Below are 21752 nucleotides of genomic sequence, written 5' to 3' on the forward strand. Positions count from 1 at the left end.
AAAAAAAAAAAAAAAGGTGCTTGTGCAGCAATGGTATAAATATTTCTCTGCTGTTTTGTCAAGAAGGATGAATTTAACCTCCTCATGATGCTGGATGACGACGTGCTCTCCCAGTTTTGTGTTAAATCAGGCCCCTACATTTATTTATTTATTTTTTTCCCCTGCCTTTTAATTGAATCTGCGGTATGGATGGATGGGACCCGGGTCCAGTCTGTGGTTGCTGAGACGTATCATTCCTAATGCCTGTGTGTAATAGACCTTTACTGACTGCTTTGCTCTGCCTCCACAGATTGATTGTATTGATTTATTCAGGTTACCATTGATACTATGAGAAGTGTTACTGACCCGCATCATACCGGGTCAGAAGCTACAATGACCTTTATTACTGGCCATATCTCTTATGGGGACAACAATATTCAGTTGGTGGTGGCATTCACTGTTTTAAATAGAAAACAGCCAAATTCAATGTGATTTATTACCCTGACTGTGATTATCAATATTATTATTTTCATTATATTTTGCCCAACAGTTCTGATGTGTTTTAAATGTGTTTCAATTTACTGTCCGGTTTCTGTTGATACTGCTTGCATGGGGAGTTTGCTTAGTTACTCACAGGCTGGGAGAATGCTACTTTTCCTCGATTTTCTCTACTTTTCTCTTTGCCTCCTGAAGGACTGAAGAAAGTTCGTAATCCGGATCGAATGTACAGATCAGCAGTGTGTTATGCTGGCCATGGTCCACCTAAGAGTATCAGTGATGACACAGAGACGAACAGTAAGAGTCAGTTATTAATACTGCATTGCTGCTCCGAGAGGCCACTAGCTGGCCAATCTATTATTCATTCATCAATTCATTTATTTACTTCTTGATTTCATCCGTGCCCATGCCCCCCCCCCCCCCCCCCTCTCTCTCTCTCCCCACCCTCCACCCTTTTTTCTTTTCCTCCAACATAACACCTCCTCCGGCTGCTCTGTTGATTGAAGTGTCTGCTTTACGGGATCACGCTGTCAATAGCTGAAGTGTTGTCGTTAACTAAGAGTGATTGTTTCAGGTTGAGGCCAGGGGATCAGGACCTGAGCGGACCCTCAGAGGGAAAGCTTACGCTTTGAGCCATCAATTATGGCCCTGTACTTGCCTTTTTCTTTGTTTCTCTTAAACCTGCACTTGGTAGAGGGGGGGGGGGGGGGGGGGTCAAGTCAAGTGAACAATAGGACTTTAAAAAAAATGTTGCAAAATTATAAATTGGGTACAACCAACATATTTATGCATTGCTCGTAAAAAAAAAAAAAAAAAAATCAGCATCCTATGATATTTTCTTCCTTCAAATGAATTGAATATTCGCCTCTGCCTCCCTCTCATTACACTTGGGGTCTGTGAGGGCTACAGACCAGGGGCAAAGAACAAAGACAACACAACATCACAGCTGAGGTTTTTATGACTTGTAAAAACCAGCTTCTGTGGGAATTGCTCCAGTGCAAGTCTGCGCACACAAGTGCTATTTTCTGTCAAGACCAAAACAAATCAGTCAGAAATATAGGCCAAAGTCTTGACTGTATTTGTGGTGATTTCCCCTTCATTCCTCTTTAGAGAATGTGTCTAAATTTGAGCCTCTGTCTGCATCCATTGAAAAAAAAAAAAAACGACTGTATTCATTGTTAATGAATGCACCAGTCTCTTCGCTGCTGGAAGACTCTGTTGATCTAGACTAGAGACTTGGTAATTAAGTGTGCTCATGTATTGTCGTTTATAAATAGAGAGTCTGAAATCACCCCAACCCCTTGTTAGACTCCTCACTCGATATCTGTCACTGGAAGAGCTCTGCTGCACCGAATCGTTTTGGTATTTTGAACGGAGAATGTTTTGAGAGACTTAATGGCAGGGGACTGCTTGTGCAGATCTATGAAACAGGGATGCAGACTGTAACGGGGACATTGTTGATAGACTTTTGCGTTACCCCCTCATGTGTGACGGCTGTGACTGACAATACGTTTTGCCGCTCTTGCTATTTCCCCTCTTGTTATTGCGTGGTATTACAGTATGCTGTAACCATGTCAGACTCCCTGTTTAATGCGTTCAGCCCGGAGGTTCTTTCTGCCTACCAGGACACTCTGCAGCAGAGCACAGAAGCTCAAACAGGCAGGTAAACCATTGATCTGAGTAATCGTCTGAGTAATTGTGGGAGTAGTTATGATACAGAAAGAAGGGCTTTGTTTGTGTGCATGTGTAAGCAAGAGGGAGAAAGTGAAAGAGAACAAGGGAGCGAGAGAGACCTCACCTCTGCTCTCCTTGAGATGGGATTTTTATGGATGGGTGAGCTTGGTGAGGGCTGAGAACACATAAAGAGTCATTTTCAGTTTGTTGCAGGCAGTTAACCATGTGTGCATGTTTGTTGAACTTCCAGTAATAGGCCTTGCCTTTTCCTTTTTTTTTTTTTTAGCTGTTTGACTTTTCGACAGTTTCCTTATTATGCTATTTTACACTATACTACCATAATGTGTCCGGCGTGTAGCCATTGAGGGAATGTAAACAGTCTTAATTGCAAACAACGAAAGCTGCCACACTGCACATCTTGCATCTTGTCTAGTTGTAGCACAATTGCATACGTCCAGCGAGATTCAGTGTAATTCAAATCTCTCACTGGCATCCAGACTCTTTCGATCTTTCCCGGTGGGAAATAACACATTCTGCGTCTTTCACACCAGCTGTTGTGTGCATTGCAGGTCAAACCCTCATACTAGATGCTATCGCTAGAAGCCATGTAATGTTCTCTTTGTTTTAGCTTTACTGTAACATGGCAGCACCACGGTGAACTTCACCAAGACTTTTTTTTGTGTGTGTGTGTGTGTGTGTGTGTGTGTGCGCGCGCTTGTGGGCGGTTAGTCATTTCAATGTTGGAGTGTTATCGAACAGGCTACGGGCCAAATGATAAAGATAATTGGTTTTCTCAGTCCTACACTAACACATGGCTATTTTAAGTCGACATACTCCGCTCCATGTCCCCATCAAGAGCCATCAGGCTGTAGGGAGACCGGCCCCTGGACGATAGGCGTCATTGTCATTACTGCCAGGGAAATTTGACACCGCTGAAATTGTCTTGTGTTGTTGTAAAGCTCAGCTGAGGAGCTCCCACAAGTACTCGGCTATAGACTTTGATCTAATCAAGTGTTCTGTTCACTTGTGGCCAAATACCACCAGGCTTCTTTGCTGATGCAGTATAAAATCGTTGATATTGATATTGAAGGTCTGTGCAAATGACTTTGTATTTGTGTAATATTTTGCAACATCTCAAGCCTCTTGAAATGAGTGGTTTTAGACTTACCGCGTAAAATGTGTCAAAATGGAAATTCTGTCTCAGAGCAAATTCTGTGATTCTTTGATTCTTTTTTTTTTTAAACTTTATAAAGTTCATTACATATTAGCAGTTAATACATATTTAGATTTAATCATTGCCTTTTAAACATTTTCAACGACCGTGGTAGTCATGATGTTTGGCCACAAATAGTTTTTGACATCCGTGAGAATTTGGGGAAATAACAGTTTGCTAATCTGAAAGCCGCTGAGGGAAATATCCAAATTCCTGTCAAATTCACAGCCACGGCGTCCTGCAGGTTAACCCCCCCACCCCCCTCCCTCTCCCTCTTTACCTTTCCTCCTCATCCTGTCACGTCTCACAACCAGATTGAATGCTTTTAATTGACAGCATGATATCAGCGGACCACTCCCACCCCCCACCCCCTCCGAACCCCTCCTTCCCCCGGCTGCCCGAGTTCATCTCTGCTTCACGTTTGACCGCATGTTTTTGTCTCGATAGTTTTAGGTCCAGCATCAGGTCCACTGTCACCGGACCGGTTTGACATCTGGCCTCCTGTAGATCTGGTCATCAGAACAGCTGCATGACACCTCCTACACATGCCAACTGTAGATTGTCATATTTTTCTCCATGCCCATGCATTTCATTGATAATATTATTTCCACATACATCATTGCATTGTGTATGCTGTCGAAACTGCATGTAAGTAGACTGTGATATTTTTCTTTGCATGCTGCCAATTAAAAAGCATTTATGTCTTTGTTCCTTCACGTCTACTGTAATATGCTTTTATGTTTTTGTTGGTGACGCATGTTTTTTTTTGTACACTTAAAGATAATGGCTTTTTCTTTTTATATTTTCTGTCAAATCCTCTGCAATTGATGCAAATACAATGATTCAAAGAATACGTGTTTCTGTCCTTCTTACTCTGTCTATATGAGCGATTAAGTGACCAGAATATCTCAAGCCTCTTTAAAAAAAAAAAAAAAAAAAAAATCTACTGGAGCAAAAAACATTGTTTGTTAAAAAGGGTGTAACACATGAAAGCTTCACCAGGTAAATGCAGCTCATTTTTTTTTTAATCTTTAAAAGCAGAGTCAACAAATAAAAGGAGGTCTCTTCAGTTAAACAAAAGAAAAAAAAATCCTCATCAGGAAATATGCCAGCAATTGTTGCAGGATGTTTAAGTGATGGGACACGTGACCATCATCAGAGTAGACTTTTGGTGTGAGGGCTCCTTCGTGAAGTTGGACAGGTTTTTTTTTTTTAAATTTTCTATAACTTGTGGTGAATAGAGTTTACCAGATGAAGGAGGACATATCTGTTTCTGGTAGTTTGACATTTTGTCACCGCAGTTGATGAAATACGTGTGAGCTCAACTCATTTGGCTGACCAAGCTAATTTTGGAAGCTCAACTCTCAGGGGCGTTTTGGTCCAGTCCAGTGGATAGCTGTCATCCAACGTAACGATAACAGAAATCACCGTAGGCCTAATTCATTTTCACAGCGCTTCTTTCTGGACAAACACGAGGGCCAAAGGTTCATCCACACAGTTAGTTCCTCTGTGATTTCACCACCCACGTTTTTTTTTTTCAGGTAAAGCTCCTCAGGGGCAGATTATAATTTTTTTTTTTTACACCGCTCCTCACATCCAGACGCCGTATTAGCCACTGAACTGTTGTTGAAAATGTTTGCATTCAAACAGTTACTTTGGATATGCACCGCCAGCAGCGATTTTGTTGAATGATCTATAGCCAAAACATTAGCTTGCAATTTCTCCACAATGTGGGCACAGATTAAAAAGAAAAACTGTCACTCCCAGAGCGCTCCGAGACAGAGACGGAAGAGAGAGGGTTTTGCGTTCAGGGCTCAGATATTGATTAAAGATTTGTTTTTGTCAGCCTTTCCAGTCTCATGACCCTCGCTCTCATCTCTGGGGTGGGGCCGGAGCAAGCTAGCATGACAGATACCCTTAAATTCGGCCCGAGTGTTTGCTTAGCAGCCAGGATCAGTGATAATCCAAACATCAGCACAGAGAAATATATGTCTTTATACCCACTCGGCAGCGGGTGATGTGAATTATGAAGCGGCGTGCACAGGATGCCGCTGTGCAAGCACGCACATGGCCTGTGACGACACCGCTGAAAGCCGCAGACCTCTCGTCTCTGCATCGAGAGGCGTTCCTCTCCCTGTTTAGCTTTTTTTTGTACGTGAGCTCGCTCATCAAGACTTAGGATGTAATTGGCTCCAGTGTGCCAGCTCGGCTCAGCACATCCTCTCACGTAACAAGCTCCGGTATCAGCCTGTCTTGCACTTTAGTGTTTTACAACCAAATAGTAGTTTTCTGTGTATCCCTCTCTTGGCTGATGCGTAAGCAGTCATTAAGCCTGCTGTTTAGACTCCAAAATAAATATTAAACCTTACAGGGGAGTCCGCAGGAAATGCAAAGAAGCAGAGTTCTTTTCAGGCTTTGATCAGCTACTGGTTAAAAAAAAAAAAAAAGAAACTACATTTACATTTTCAAAGCCATATTTTTGTGGGTAATTTGTTGTTTATGCACTGATGAAATCAGACAATTTGATTAGGAAGAGCCTGTCTATGTTCTGTAAACTTATTCCAAATTTGGCAACCAAGCTTTTCCCCTTGGGGCTGTTTTTCAGCCGATGCACTAACCACAGAATATGTGGATTTCAATTCCACAGTGGACAGATCTTTAATTAGTAAGTGATACTTTGTTGGAACGCTCACAGTTCCTCTTTCACATCGGTGGAAATGCCCCGTGGAAGGAACAGAAGACATATACCGTCTCGGATATTATTAGTGTGGATAAATAGCATCTGGGAGAACGAAACAGTTTTAGAGTTATGAGAGCCCAGCTCTGTAGAAAGGAAACCTCTGTTATGTTGAGTTGACTTTTGTGTGCTTTGAGGGCCTCGTAAGAAACGTTCTGGTGTAAAAACAAGCCTCCCCCTTCAAGTTAGACAAGGATTCCCATATTAGAGAAGGCCAACGCTGAAGTGCCACATCTAAAACACATGGTTTATTTAAAAGCAAAAGGCACAGCGCTCTGTTGGAGACATGACAGTAGTTAGGCTGTTCTTCTAAGAAAAATACAATCAGAGACAGTGTTCAGATAGTATGAGGTCTCGATTGTTTATTGACCTTGTGTTAACACACCAAATAGCTTGTTTTTCTGCAAAGTTTTGTGTTCATCCAGCTGCAAAAATAAACACCAACACGCTTGTCTTAATGAATTAATATGCGACGCAAGTCCATCACACTGTTGACGATTGCAGAATGTGGCTTATTGGATATTGTGAAATTACATGCAGTTAAAATTCCCGATCAGTAGATTTATTCTACAAATCCTGAGCTGTCACTGTCACTGTCTGAAATCCATGATCCATAGACATCAACAGATACTTGGCGATGCTCCCTGGCGGTGCTCTGCCAGGCCTGTACCGCAGCCATACTCATTTCTTGCTTGTTTTGAGGGCTTTTTTTTTTTGCCTTCAGTCTGGTCTGCAGTAAGTGAAACACATGCTCAGTTGGATTGAGGTCAGCTGACAGACTCATTGCGAAGATTATCAAACACTAAAACCCTGCACTTTAAACCCACAGTTTTTGAGCTATATTATATGCAATGAGCTGGAGAAATTATAATAACTGCGCAGTTAATCCCCCGGCCCCCCCCCCCCCCCCAATAGATACAACATAAATTAAAATACATTCATACCTGCAAACTCGTCGCTTTTCAGCACAATCGCTGCTGGTATCAACCAGGTCCTATCTCGTAAATCCTGTGGATCTAAGAGTTATTGAAAATTACAGTAATAGTGTAGGGAAGGTACACTTTTATTTTTGTATTAAACTTAACTTGCATTGCTACTCGTCATATTTTGACCAAAAACGGTGAATAAAAAGACTTGGGACCGAGGGGGGGGAACTACTCTAGGCCTCAGCCCGGACATGCACCGAAACTGAAACTATTTTCATCAAAATATAAAGAGACGAATAGTTTATGCGACTATCATAAACTTACACTTGTTTTTTTTAATTTTTTTTTTTTTTTTAACCAGCGCCTAATAGTAGCGCGTTACTTTAGCCAGAAGGTGGCAGTCATGTATCTCGAAGCTGTAAACAGCCACTTAACTGTCAAACGTAGGCGAAGAAGAATTTACCCAAGCAAGCATGTGTCTGGAAAATGTGGACAGCGACAGTGAGACGAGATGACGCTTGTAGAGAAAAGGAGAAACGTGCAAAGTTTATAACTCTTTAAAAACAATTTTTTTTTTCTAAATATATTAATGCATTTATTTCTTTGTGTTTTGTTTTGTAAGGGGATAGGTTACTCTGGTCCACACTCAAATACATTAGGTGGCGGTAATGCACCTTTCGCTGGATGCCATCCGCCATAAAACTTCAAAAGAATGAGAAGTTTCCAACTCGAGCGATCAGCATGTTTAGTGAGGAACGCCTTCAAAAAATAATAATAATAATAATAATAATCTACGAAAATGAGACGCGGGGCAAAGTTTACCAGGTAAAGCACAAGTTTAACGTTTGAGAGCAAGGCAACGAGCAGACAAGTCCATCAACGCATCAGCAACCAGTTTGACATCGGGATAAGTAAGTTTGATGTTGCAGAGAGAACAACGGCCCTTATATCAGATATGATAATTAAAGCAATAATTCCTATCGGCGAAGGTTGCGGACGTTTGCTCGCATTTGTTCATCCTGTTTGTCCGCGAATATTGAAGTATTTTTTGTGCTTAAAATGCCCATTCTTTATGAACAATCAAACAATTAAGTTGAATAAACGACATTTAATTGGTTTCAAATTTATTTATTTTATATTGTAGAAGAGTTATATTATTTCTTTATTACTTTATTATATTATATATATATATATATATATATATATATATTTTTTTTTTTTTTTTTTTTTTTTTTTTTAATGAATACATTCACGGGAAATATTTGTAAACTTTTGTGCCACAACTGTTTGCGAAAATAACACCTGATTATGAACTGGGCTGTTGTGACAAAGTCTTTATAACACAGTTGTATATTTTATCATTCAGTATCTTCACAGGATATACATTAGTAATCCAATCATTCTCCAGTTTTGGTGAAAACCTGATTTCAGAAGCATCCATGTAAGGTTAGGGGATTAAGACAAACCCAGTTAACACCTTGAAGGTCCTGCAGGGTTTACGTAGGCTGCTTTGTTGCTTGGGGGTGGGGGTGGGGGGGGGGGTGGTGTTATTAGCTGACAAATACAAGGCTGGCATTTTAAAGTAAAATGCAACTATGTTGCAGTTGTGTCACCTTTTCATCTGCACAGCATACTGAACTCAGATTAATTTTGGATAATTCAGGGCTGTTAGTGGCCGAGAGTTGTAGAGCCAAAAGTACTTTGCTAAAAAAAAAAAATTGTTTTGCAATTACCAGTGTAATGTTACGGTTATCGAATGAGTAAAGCCAAGTGATGGATTTTACTACATTTGTCAAAATCCTCTATGCTGCTCTCATCCTGTAACATTTTAGCCTGCTGGCAGACCGAGTAGACATATCCTCCTACAATAGATTTCTATCTCAACACTGCTGGTGAGAAAATCCTCTACATACTTGAGACGGGTGTTGGTGGTGTCATACTAGGGTGTGCCAGAGGGTAGCATTAAATCCTAAATAATCTGTGCAGAGACTGACTTGCCGTATGTATCTGATGCTCCTGTCTGTCAGTTGCAAAGAGCAAATCGTCAGAGCACATGTTGTAGGATGGGAGACGGTCAAGACCTTGTTCTGAAGTATTTGACTGTGCTTTTTAACAATATGTTTCTTGCTTAAGTTTCAAGTTGTTGCTGTATAATAAATACGCTACACGTTAAAAAAAACAAAAACAAGAACACACTTCCTTTTTTTTTTTTCTGTTGCACCTCTGCTCATTCAGGTGCAGCGTGTTTTTCAGTTTTGACAGTGAGACGGCTCCTGTGGCACCTGGGAGCAGATGCCGTCTGTGATTGTTAATTGGGCGAAGCGAATGATTACAGATACCCGTGCAGCTCATATAAAACAGAGTCTACATGTAGCATTATAGACGGGTACAGCAGATACTACCGATCTGCTCTGGCATCCCTCTGGGAGCGATGACGTTCCACATTCCACTTCGAGCCAGCTCCATCGAGTGTGTATTAAGTGTGTGGAATTTTCCATATGGAGGTTTTCTGTGCAGTAGCAAGCAAACTGCAGACACTCTTGGTATATCCTCATAATGAAGTGCACTACTGGATTATTTGTATTGGCTTTATAGTGGTATTTTGCTTTGGTTGAACTTTTTCTCTTTTTTTTCTACACTCGACCACTGATATTAGCTACCCGAGGGATCCATAGTCAGCACTCATATTCAGGCTCCCCCCCCCCCGTCTCTCGCTTTACTTGCCTATTTCCCCCTAACCTACAGTTATATAAATATGAAAGGATGCAGCTCAGTCGAGGATATTTGTTTTCTTGTTGTAATTTATTTTCAAGCTATATTGTATTACGGATAAATGCAGTATTTTGCATTACCTTTAGTGAATTTATTTACATTCAATTTGCACACATTAAAGTTGAATAATAGATTCATTTTTACATGCTGGAACATTACCTGGATTAACTAACTCCCTATCCGAGATTTGCAGCGTTGGTCTTTAGGTAATAGTGGTATAAAAAAAAGATTAGAAGCTTAGAGTTTGTGAGAATAAGGGACAGGAAGAATACAAACTTTACTGGCAGCTACAGAGACAATAAAACCTATTATTGTTGGCTCGCTTTCTCTTCATGCTAAAATATTTCCTCAGTGCCACAGCATGACCTAAGTCTCAGTTCACCCTTTCTTATGAAACCATTCCCCTTTTCCACACAGACTTGTTCCACCTGATTCTACTGTATGTTTTTACTGAAATGTCTCCAGCTTTAAAAAGGTCCCTCTTTCATCCTGCTATGATTGACAATCACAGCTTTTTGCATTTTTTACTAATTGTCTTTAATAATATCCCTGCTTAGAATACCCTTATTTTATATGCCAGTCACTGAAATTATTGACACTTAAGCCCATATCTCATACTGTGATTAAAAAAGCAACCCAGGATTATAATAGGTTTTCTTCATGATATTGTAAATTCAACATGTTTTTTTTTTTCTCCCTAAACAAATATAATTACTTCACGCTTAAGCCATCTGCATATTTGAGCAAGAAGAAAGCAGTGGAATGAAATGAACATTTGAATGCATCCATGCAAGAGGGTGTCTTTAAACATTACTGTTTTATAATTCTTGGGAGCTGATCGTGAACTGTGAATTATAGATTGAACCACATACATTATGATGTAAGCATCGGGCCCGGTAATTGTAATTATTTCCCCCGAATAATATAGCATATTGTGCAGCACACTATTTCCCATGCTAAATCTCCATACACTATAAAATCACTCAAGGGTGTTTATTGTGTCGAAATAATGAATAGACACAGCCTTTACAAGTTGACAGTGAAAAATTTCTGTTCAACTCCCCTGATAGAATGCGTTTCACAGTAAAATAATTTAGCCGACCACAAACTAAAATGTATGCAATACTGGTATTCTTAAATTAATTTCCTAATTCAGTTGGGGATAGTTACATTATAGTCAGCGTTTTGCTGCAGAGAGCCTGATATACTGATGAAGAGGGAGACGAGCAAGTCAATAAGGTATGAAGCCTGTGCTAAATATTCTGTATTGTCTCGCTCTTGTTGCAGATGAACATGGACATTTGAAAATATACCTGCCGAAGAAGCTGCTTGAATGTCTACCAAAATGCACCTCGCTGCCAAAGGAGAGACACCGGTGGAACACTAATGAGGTAAGAACATTGCTTCTTATCGTACCGCTCTCTGCTAAATCCATCTCTTTACGGAGATACCTGTCCACGGGACACGCTGTTCTCTCAGGCCCCTTTTTAGACAGATTTATAAGTCATGTGAACTCTCCTCAAAACAACATCACAGCAACGTGTGAGGTTCCCCAGTGCATCAAACATATCCCCACGGAACAAAACCCCGTTCTCTCATTCGCTTGCATTGGCCACATGTTTAAATATGTCACGTGAGAACAGTGAGCCTGTGACTTATTTCATGCATTTAAACATCTTAGCTTCAGTTAATGCTCTCCTGTCAGGTTACTGCTGCACAATTTATCACCACTCATCATAACTCGAGTGTATGAAAGGTTTTCTAGGATTTGTTATTTTTCAATTCATGTTTTTTGATTTTGTTTTATATTTATTATTTATTACATTTAAAGTGCACCTCCAGACACATTCCTTTGCAATCATTTTAAGGGAAATGATTTTAAAATTGATTGTCTTCTATTGACCCACAGCTTCCTTTTGATGTTTTTTTTTTGGTTGAGCTGTATCACAAAGTCTTTCCCCAACATGGATAATTCATTGCTATCCTTACTCTGCATGGATAGCCTGACCTTTAATTGTGATACAGTTTGTTCTCGGGTGGATTAGAAGAATAAACTATGAAGTAGACAAAACCTTCTCTCCCTCTATCCTCACGTTTATCTCAGACGATTGCAAAAGGTCTCTGAGCGTGTGTTTTTGTGTTTACTATAGATTTTGCTGTGCTCATTCTGCGAGGAAACCCTGTTTGGCATAAATCGAAGGTTAACGTCAATTGCACGTTGAGTCTTATTCACAAAACTTCACTCGCTGTATTTAGCAAGCATTATGAGGGGCTCAATGTGTAAACATAAATAGTGTTTGGCATTGGCGCTGTAAAAGCTCAAGGTGTCTCATATTTCATGTTTGCATCACATTAGTTAATGATAGTCTATCACTTTCTTTTTTCTATTCCACATCAAACGTGTTTTGATTTTGTTAGACTTCACAGATGGCCTCTGTTCTCCTTTTTCTTTACCTAAATACCAGATATTTCTAATATTTTTCTGGCACCTTATCATTTATTTATGAAGTTACACTTATTCCAAAATGGGTGGAATTTAAAGTCTCCCTGAAAGTTGCATATTAGCTACTGCTGTCTAACTCTACCGCATGCCTGTAGTTGGTCAATATGTAGACATCAGTAACTTCATTTCTTTTGGTATTTTGTCTAATTAAATGTGAACTAACATACACATTTTTGAATACATCTCAAAATACATAAGAAAACACGTTCATTTTCAATATTCCTCACGATCCATTATTCACGCAGGAATCGATTTGCTCTTGGATAATTTTAAAGTGCACACCAGCATACTCACGAGTCTTAAACATGTTATACTGTATCTCCCCCACAGGGACTTGTGTTGCTTCATTTGCCTCACAGCTCATTTGTCAGCCTGCTCTCTTCCTCCAGGGATAGGTTGATGAATTTATTGCTTTCATTTCTGCTATTGATAGATGGAAAAACCGGTTCTTCTTCTCGCAGAATAAGTGGTAGTAATTAGACATAAGAACACTCCATGACAAATCTTAGAAACCAATATGCAAAAATCAGCCATCCATGCTTTTGATTAACAAATTGTGACCATATAAATATAGTCATCTGCAGTGATGAAAGTTAATTGACTGAAAAACAACCAGATGATAAGGCACCAGGCAGGCTCGCTTCTAAGAAACAGGATATTCTAAAAGACAATCTGTCGGTGACATACAGTAAAATATTATTTTCCACTCATTCTGTCGTCAGTATATTTTATAAAATAATTGAGGGGATTAAGTTATCTGTGGTATAAGACTTGTAGAAGACAAAATTACAGTGGCGATTATCACAGTAAGACATGTGCAGAGTTTCTCGTACTTAACATCACATGCAGTCTTCATCTGAGTCTCTATCTGTCACATCTCTGCTCACTTGGCCTGCTTAAAATATATGTATAATGCCTGTGTGTTTCTAATTGTCTGATGTTGTAACTTGTTTGCCCTGTTTGACCTGCATTGTGCTGCAAGCAGTCGAAATTAATTAACACGGCTTTGAAATTGATCTCAAAATGTAAGTCTAAGCATTTGCTCGGGAATGCTGTCGGCCACAGTTGTTAGCATGTCTTGTCATTTATTACCAAATTGAATAATAACAGACATATTTCAGAAAAAAAAAAGGACCACGTTGTGTTACTGGGCTGCAGATTCGTCTGTGGATGTTTGGCAGGCTGATAGGAAATTGGAATAAAACTTGGAAAAAGATGGCGGTCTTGGTGTTGTGGTATGCGAGCCAATAGTGTTTTCCAGGGCTGAAGAGAGCAAGGTTACCTTTCCTAAAATCAAGGACGTTTCTTTTTTTTGGGCACACCATGCAAATCAGACTGTTTGTGCCTCATTGGTGGCAGACAGGCAGGAAGGGAGGGATCAGAGAGGCTCTCGTCGCTGCAACTGTGTGACTCTTACTGAAAGTGACACCTCATCAATTCGGTGCATATTTCGGGCACTACCTCGGCATGCCTAATGCACTAATTTCCCCACTTTTTACGTTTAAGGAATCTGAGTAGTCTGGTAGGTTGAGCAATTATTGTGTGACTTATAACATAGTTATTTTTCTTCCATAGCACTATTTAGGCCATACAGCTCGGCTACTTCAGGTCTGAAAACAATATTTATTGATATGGTGGAAAGTTTAGGTTGTTTAACATACAGTATTTAGCAGTATTGGAGGCCCACAGGTACATTTAATTGTGAAATATTTAGAGCCGTGATAATACATCAATTAATCCACAGGCAGAAATTGATTGAAAGCTGTTTTGGTCATTGATTATTGTCATTTTTCAAGCACAAATTCTTCTTGTTCTATATTTTCCTTGTTTTTATGTCGTAATTAATGATATTTTTAGGTTGTGGACAGTTCGGCAAAACAAGAGATGTCACTTTGGTCTCCTAAATATTTGATGTTTTATAGACTTAACAATTAATCAAGAAAGTGATCAGCAGATTATAGAACTGTGTATTTTCATGCTGATTTATGTGGCACAATAACAACAATTTTTCAGTGCTTTGTGTTTTTGCCTGGGAATTGAACATTATATGATTTCTTTTAATCATATCTACAGTTCAACTGATACTGCAGATAATTTGTCTCTATAATAGATAAGTAAGCACTCTCAACTCCTCCTTTTCATTGTTATGTATTTACCATGTCTGTTAGTTGTGAAACTTCACAAATCCTGTGAAATTTCACTTGTTCCTCTCTCGTGCCGCCCACTTCTCGCTGCAGTTGTACATTATTTGCTTCCTGTTCAGTTTTATTTATGAAGACGTGCACACGTCATTTTATTTTTTGGTGGAAATGACGGAGGATACAGCTCGCTGCTTGGAAACTTAAATCTGGGAGGAGAGTGAGTGGGCGGCTGTGGTGTTGCAGGTGAGGTGAAGTGAAGCTAATGCAGAACTATTCATTTCTATCATTCTCATGATTCCCCCGTTCATGAGAAGGTGTGCAGGAATACATTTCAAGCATTTGCTGGAAAATTAGATAAACCAATCCAATCAAAATTCAAGGCAGAGGATGGGAATTTAGAAGGTTGAATAGTTGTCTCGTCAGTGAATCACGAGTAGCGTGCAAGGTACGGATATGCTATCAGCCTTCAAATTATCAATGGGAAAGAAGTACCTAGCAGTGCTTGAGAAAAAAAACAACAAGGTTTTATTGAAAGAAATACAAAAGGTGATTGAAATAATGTTTTTTCTGTTGCAATAATCACTGACATTTCTGTGATTTCTCATTTGTCGAAATGAGACAAGATGGTCCCACACTTTATAGTGCCTAAGAAAATAGAAATACTTCCAAGGAGTCTTTATTTACTTTGTTTGTGTCACAGCTCTTTCAGCCATTGATGTCACTGTGCCTCTCAGGTGAGACACCTGGGAACAAATCTTCACAGAATTCCTCTCAGGTCTGCAGCCAGCTCCTATTGTCTGCTTGGTGCTCCGGCGCGATGACCTCTATTTTGCTAGACATTTCGGTTGAGATTAGAATCTTTTTAAAGAAGGACATCTCACACAGGAAGGGCTTCAGGCTTATATCCCTTTCAAGATCAAACAGAGTCAGCCTGATGTTTGGTTATGCTGGCACGAATGTGGTAGGACTTGACTTGTGCTGGGGAATTGCAATTTTTGCCAGGGCTATTTTCAAGATGGACTACTTGCTCTTTGTTTCATTTTAGAGGCTGTGTGTTATTATAGAATCCAAAACAAGTGTATCATCCATTGCGAAAATGCCAGTCAAAGAAAGGAGCTGATTTTATTTAGGCCAGACTTTTCCACTGTACAGTTTGACTTTTCCCCTTACGTACTTCTGTGGCAGCTCTTATGGGCGTAGAGTCTGAATGACAGCATTTAACACTTGCTACTGGAGTCCTGAGGATAAGAGAATAATATTTTCTATTCCAACACATGCCCAAATGTTGGATTAGACCCCTCCGTGTTAGCCTCCTTGTTGACATAAACCTTGCCGACTTTTAACAAGTGGTTCAAGTGTGACATTATAAAGCATTGACAAACAGAGAAAATTTGCCAATTGTGGAGAAGTGACTATATTCCTAGTCATTCAGTGTTAAAAAGCAGAGGCAGAGGAGTACAGCATGAAGCCTTGGTTGAGGGCGGACACTGGGCCTAAGCTGGTGTGACACCCTCAGCCTTTAATGAACGACACAACGCTCTGAGTACTGTGAGCTCCCACTCAGCTTAGAGGGGGCTGCTTCTGAACTGGTGCTGAACCAAAACAGACAAGAGAGCATCAGCTCAGGCCTCCACCGGCCTGCTACACATTTAATGCCCCTGTCGTCAGGAATAATCCTCTCTGCCTCACGCCGCTGCCAGCAGCAGCACAGCGTGGTGCCTACATGCAATATGCCGGCGCTCAGGACAGAGCAGGAGAACCAGTAGAAACACTTAGTGGACTCACCGGGCAGCGGGTGGAACAGGCAGGGAAGCGCTGATCAAAAACCACAACAAATGAAATTAACAGCGATATCGGATTGACTGTCAGCAACACATAAGATAGGTGCAATACTGACAAGCACAATTGGTTGCAGTGCGGTGTAATCATTCACTCCTTATCTCTGACTGAAACATAATTTGTGTTAACCCCCTCCGTGCCACTGTGATATCCTGGATCCCGCAGTTATGATTTTACCCAGCAATACACGCACTTGACTATAATTACAGAGAGCAAAGGAATCTTCTTTTTTTTTTTTTTTTTAAATGAATTTATCTGTTCTTTGAGAACAGTAATGACTCTTGTTCAGTATTTTTAAAAAAAAGAAAAAAAAATTATAATATGAAAGTTAACACAACCTTGTCACACGTGTTATTAATATATTTTTCATTGAAAATATAATTCTTATGCTATTAAAAAAACTAATCAATTGGGAAACAACAACCATGCAGGCAGTGTACCTTAAAACTACATTGATATTATTGTGTTTAGTGTGTGTGTGTGTGTGTGTGTGTGTGTGTGTGTGTGGTGTGTTAGGTTCATGACCAGAACTAAATTTCAGTTTTGCCTGATTTACTGCAGAATGTGTAGGCTACTCATCTGAACTTGTTGCACTTTTAGTGCACTATTATTATTCAGCCTCATTACTCTGCCACATGCAAATGGTCAAAAAGGTCATGTGCCTTTGCATTTATAATGCAAAGTCCTCCTCTGACCGTTGTGTTCCAACTTTAAGCAGGGTTTCCTCCAGGAAACTGATTAGCGTTGAAGATGTAAAAGGGGCAATCAGAACGTTCTGATTAAAATCTGGTTGCCTTCCACTTTTCAAGTAGTTCCCTTGTTTAGCAATGCTCCCTCCCTGCTTGGAAGTGCGCCCTTTACTGTTCTCTGTCGGCGAGTCAAAGACCATCTGAATCAGATTTAACCTTCAGCTGGAACTTTTTATTTTGTTTGGTTGGTCTTCGTTTGTGCTGCCGACCGCAAACGGCCAAATTTCCAAAGTTTGACCTAGAATTTGATGTGCGCTCTCTGCTCAAGTTTCAGATGCACGGTGAAATCGAAAAATACGCACGTACCACTGGTCACAAAAATGTGCGTATCGCAGGTGCTGCCGTTAATCAACCAACACATTTTGGAATACTTACTCACAAAACCTACTCCTTACACATACTACATGCTCCGTACTGTGTTGCGCTCCGTGCGTGTGGAACAGGAACTGTTGCTGAACTCTGATTGCATTTTATAAGTCCAGCTGATTAATACAAAAAAATACAACACATAAACTAAGAAGCAAAGTGATGTGCTGATTTTTAATTGCAAAGCAAACGTGCAACACTAAACTGAATCAAACAGCTCTTGAAGTAACTCATTCTATTACGACTGCAGTTGATAGATAACAGTTAAAACCATCACTTCTCTTACTGAATACATGATGTTTGCTTGGTTTCCCTGAAGTTTTACAAGCCTAATATTATATTTTATAAAAATAGAACCACATGAGTGGAGGCGCTCTTTATTTCAGGCGAGGAGGGGTGCTTCCACTACAAAACACTGTGGGAAACCCTCCGCATCCACCTCCATTGTGTGTGTGTGTGTGTGTGTGTGTGCGCGTCTACATGCGTTATTAAATAGACAGACCTGAAGTTGTAGTGAATATGCCTGCGTTTATTTATAGCTCTGTATTCATCACCAGTTCAGCCTTTTACAGACAAAACAAATTAGATTTTGTATGGAGTGTACTGCAGCTTTTAGACTTTAGCTTGAAACTCCCAGTGCAAAACCTGGAGCTTCCCCTTTCGAATTTCCTGACCTCATTAAAACACCGGCTGGATAAAAGCTTTCTCCCATGGATTAGACGGGCTTGTATTAGAGTGATCTGGCTACCCCTGGTCAATTACCAGGCGTTCGACTCTTCATTGCCAGTTCTGATACATTTCTGTCACTCCAATGCCAAACCTGAACTGTCAGGGCTGTTTTTATGGACACTCACCTCATCGAACACAAGGTCATGCGTGATTAAATGTTTATCTTCATTTGAGCTCCTTGCCATGCGAGGCTCTCTCTGTGGAGAGTAATTAAAATAACTCCCACCAACTGCAAATGTTTACAGAAATGTTCATTAGCTTCTCTGGGGCAATCAGTGGAAATTAAAGGTCATGTTTGTCCATCTATCTGTTTATTTGTTTGTTGTCGCGATTCTGTTTTTGTATTTTGTGGGTTCGATTCGCAGCGTTTCTTCAGTAGTAGGTACTGCTAACATGACAGTGGAGGTGAGAATCTTTTTAACCAAGGTTCAGGTTTTATTTATATCAGTTCTTCATTGAACCACTCAGTTGAGGTTTGCAAAATGCCTGCACAATTTATTCTGGCTGCTCGGGGAGCACAGTTATTCAGCCCCAGTGTTGCAGTATGTCAGCTTTTCACTATTTCTTTTCAAGCTGTTTTTAATAGGAACACCCAGGCTAATTTATGTCTCTGTGTTGAGTTTGTGTGAAACGATCATATACTTTCATCTGCCGTAGTTTCCACTCAATTACAGTTTACTAAATAATATATATCTCTGTGCTTTTTTTCCATCACATTTGGCTGGTGGAAGTAGAAGACGGTAAGATAAGGGAGAGTTCCCTTGGATGGCTGACTTCATAACTTCCTGTGAGCTTGATAGCTTTACTGATTGCTAGCGTTGTAGCATACTGTGAAGTGTCAATTGCGAGGCTACGGTGTAGTGAGGCAGTGGTAATAGGAACCCACCAGTCAGGTCATTCAGGGGGTCTTGCATGCAAGAGGAGCCCTTTGCTTTTTACTCTGGATGCGCGCATCGAGGCAGGGGTCCTTAGTATCCTCTGAAGACAGGGGTATCCACTCAAAATTGTGTGACCTCTATTGTAGCAGATACAGGTCACTCCACCTCCTGTGGGAAGCCTCTAAATTGAACCCAGCTTGTGTCTTCGATTTCTTCCCATCTCTCTCTTCCTCCGGTTTCCCTCCTTTGCTTTTATCTTCGGTCTCTTTCCCTTCTCCCTCATGTGTTCACTGAGCTGCAAAGCTATTCAGGTAGAGACGGAAAGATTTCTACCTTTCTCTCTGAATTGCTGGCTCAGGGTTTTTCTGTGCAGAACCATTTTGTAATGGAGTTTAACTTTATTTACAAGATAAAAGAAAATGAGTTCTGCATTTGATGTGCACATCTACGCTTCAATAAGCTGTTATATTGTTCCATATACATTAGACGTTCACATGAGTGAATACCTACCTGACAGCCATGCGTTGGATTGAATGGCAGGACTATTATCATATTCACTTCTATGATCCTCTCTGTGATCTAAGTATCTAATCTTGAAACTTTTCAGTGGATATGCACTGATATGTGTTTTTTAACTGCACTTTGTTAACAATATTAATATGTTTTTCCACTGCTAGCCTGGGGGTTATTCAATATGTGAGAGCTTGTTCTCTGATTTTCACTTGTTAAAGTAGACAATTAGGATGGTGAGTCAGTGGAATTCATACATATAAACTTTCTTGACCTGGGAATCCTGTCTTCTTTTTGCAATTTTAGAAGTGCTGAAAATTTACGGGAACTGTGTTTATTCTTTTAATAAATTCTTTACATTTACAAAACAATTTAATTTCCCTGATCTTTTTTTTTTTTAATTCTCTTTTTTAAAAAAGAATATCTCAAGCAGCAATTAACTGATATGAAATTAACAGCAAGCAGCCTCTAAATAGAGGAGAAATTACAGCAAATTGGCCATAATGGAAACAAAAAGAAAACCAAACTGGAGCTTGAAGGAAAAGCTGCTGCTCCCAGAAGAGGCTACATCAGAGGAAACTTATAATAAAAAGGCACATTTAGTAACACATTGACAAGAGTCATGGAAAGAGACTGCAAACAAAATTAATGCCAACTTCTACTCTTGCCTTTTCGTACCCTGTGGAATACAAAAAAAGTGGTTAACATCTTGTCAGAAGTGTGTCAGGAGATTGCTGCGTACATGAATGCCGCTGCTGCAACTGGTAAGCTATAAAATTACTCTGAATTATGCACATCGCGTCAGATAAAGTATTTTTCATGACCAGTGCTTTATTGTACAGTGGTTGTGTTTAATGCTTTGGGACCACTGCCTGACCAATCAAGTTTTACAGGCTGACATCATGGTCTTAGAAAATAACGTAAGAGGAGAGAAAGGCTCACTATGATTTTTTTTTTGTATCCCTGCCAAAGTAGATGTTGTAGAGAATAAAGTTATCTTCCCAAAACCCAAACAAAAAGGCAGCAACAATATAAACAACTGAACAAGCAGTATACCATATGCACGACAGGTGACAGTGTACTGGCAGTGGATGTGTGTTTGCATTGAAATATACAACTGTATCCCCCGAGTGACTGCTTATCCATGTGACTTCATGCCCTCCTAAAACTACATTCATTTGAAAATAATAGATGACTTTGACTCCTCTCCAGTCTCCTTTCTGATGGTAATTTTTTTCTGCACTTATGGGAGTGTCCTTGTAAGTCAAACATCTTTTCACACTCAGTGCTGCCAGTGCAGAAAAAAAGCTGCTTTGCTCCAAAAGAGGCTCTTATTTTGATGAAAGCTGCACTTATAATTCTAGTTTATATTTGTAAACACGGACGTCACACATTTAGGTTTGCAGACGTGTGAAACTAGCCGATATTACCCGCACAAACATACAGGTTGTGTTTCCCATGTTCATCACTAGATCTACTCCATGTTCTAATAGCAATAGTGATCAATCAAGAAAAGTTTGCTACACTAAATTTAGCATCAATCACACTAATGGTGCTTTTTGTTTTGACATTACAAATACTTCATAAGCTAACCTTTTAATATTCCAAGAGTGTTGAGACTGTTGTCCAAGATTAACATTGGCTTTTCTGTTTGAAGTCCCACAGGCCACAATGCTGCAGTAATAGTAATAAATACAAAATAATAAATTTTTCCTTCAAGCATTTTCTTCATTGTGATCTTATTAAACCCAATGTGGAGACAAATATTGAAGTGCTAACCATTTATTTCTCATTGTTGATTGAAAATGGCAACTTCTTAAACCCATCCGTACATGTGACGTGAACCAAGTGTTCAGAGCAGTCTGAAGCCGTACAATGTTTCTCACAGGAATTACTTTTACATACTTTTGCCTCATTATTTGAAACTTTTGCCAAGTTTGATATGAACAATGGAATTTGTAACATTCTATAAATATGGCAGAAAATATTAAAAAAAACATAATAGGTTTTCTTTCAAATCAAATACTACACCTTCAAATTTACGCTATGTCGTACTCAGTGTTCATATTGAACTTCTATTAAAACTTTTAAAGTCAGTATTCATTATCAAAATCTCTTTCCGAAATGTTTCTCCCCTGATCCACTTCTATGCATCGCCTCTTACTGATTCTGTAAATAATTTTTCGTGCTTGAATTATATGATAGAACAAGTTAATTATCAACCTTGTATAGAGGCTT

At 39.7% G+C, this 21752-nt stretch overlaps 1 protein-coding gene across 9 annotated transcripts in view; it reads left to right on the forward strand.

The window, feature by feature from the left end:
* Positions 1-21752, forward strand: part of camta1a (calmodulin binding transcription activator 1a) — a 283560-nt gene that overhangs the window by 3396 nt on the left and 258412 nt on the right. For 8 of the 9 annotated variants that reach the window (XM_069141527.1, XM_069141517.1, XM_069141518.1 and 5 more), the window contains exons 2-3: positions 673-774; positions 11087-11190. In XM_069141527.1, coding sequence (XP_068997628.1) covers positions 673-774; positions 11087-11190 — 206 coding nt within the window. The remainder of the gene's footprint in view (positions 1-672; positions 775-11086; positions 11191-21752) is intronic. The other variant, XM_069141522.1, reaches the window with a different exon arrangement.

Source organism: Embiotoca jacksoni, unplaced genomic scaffold (assembly GCF_022577435.1).
Source record: "Embiotoca jacksoni isolate LCO1_2020_lvr unplaced genomic scaffold, fEmbJac1.0.p SCAF_9, whole genome shotgun sequence".
Taxonomy (NCBI): domain Eukaryota; kingdom Metazoa; phylum Chordata; class Actinopteri; family Embiotocidae; genus Embiotoca; species Embiotoca jacksoni.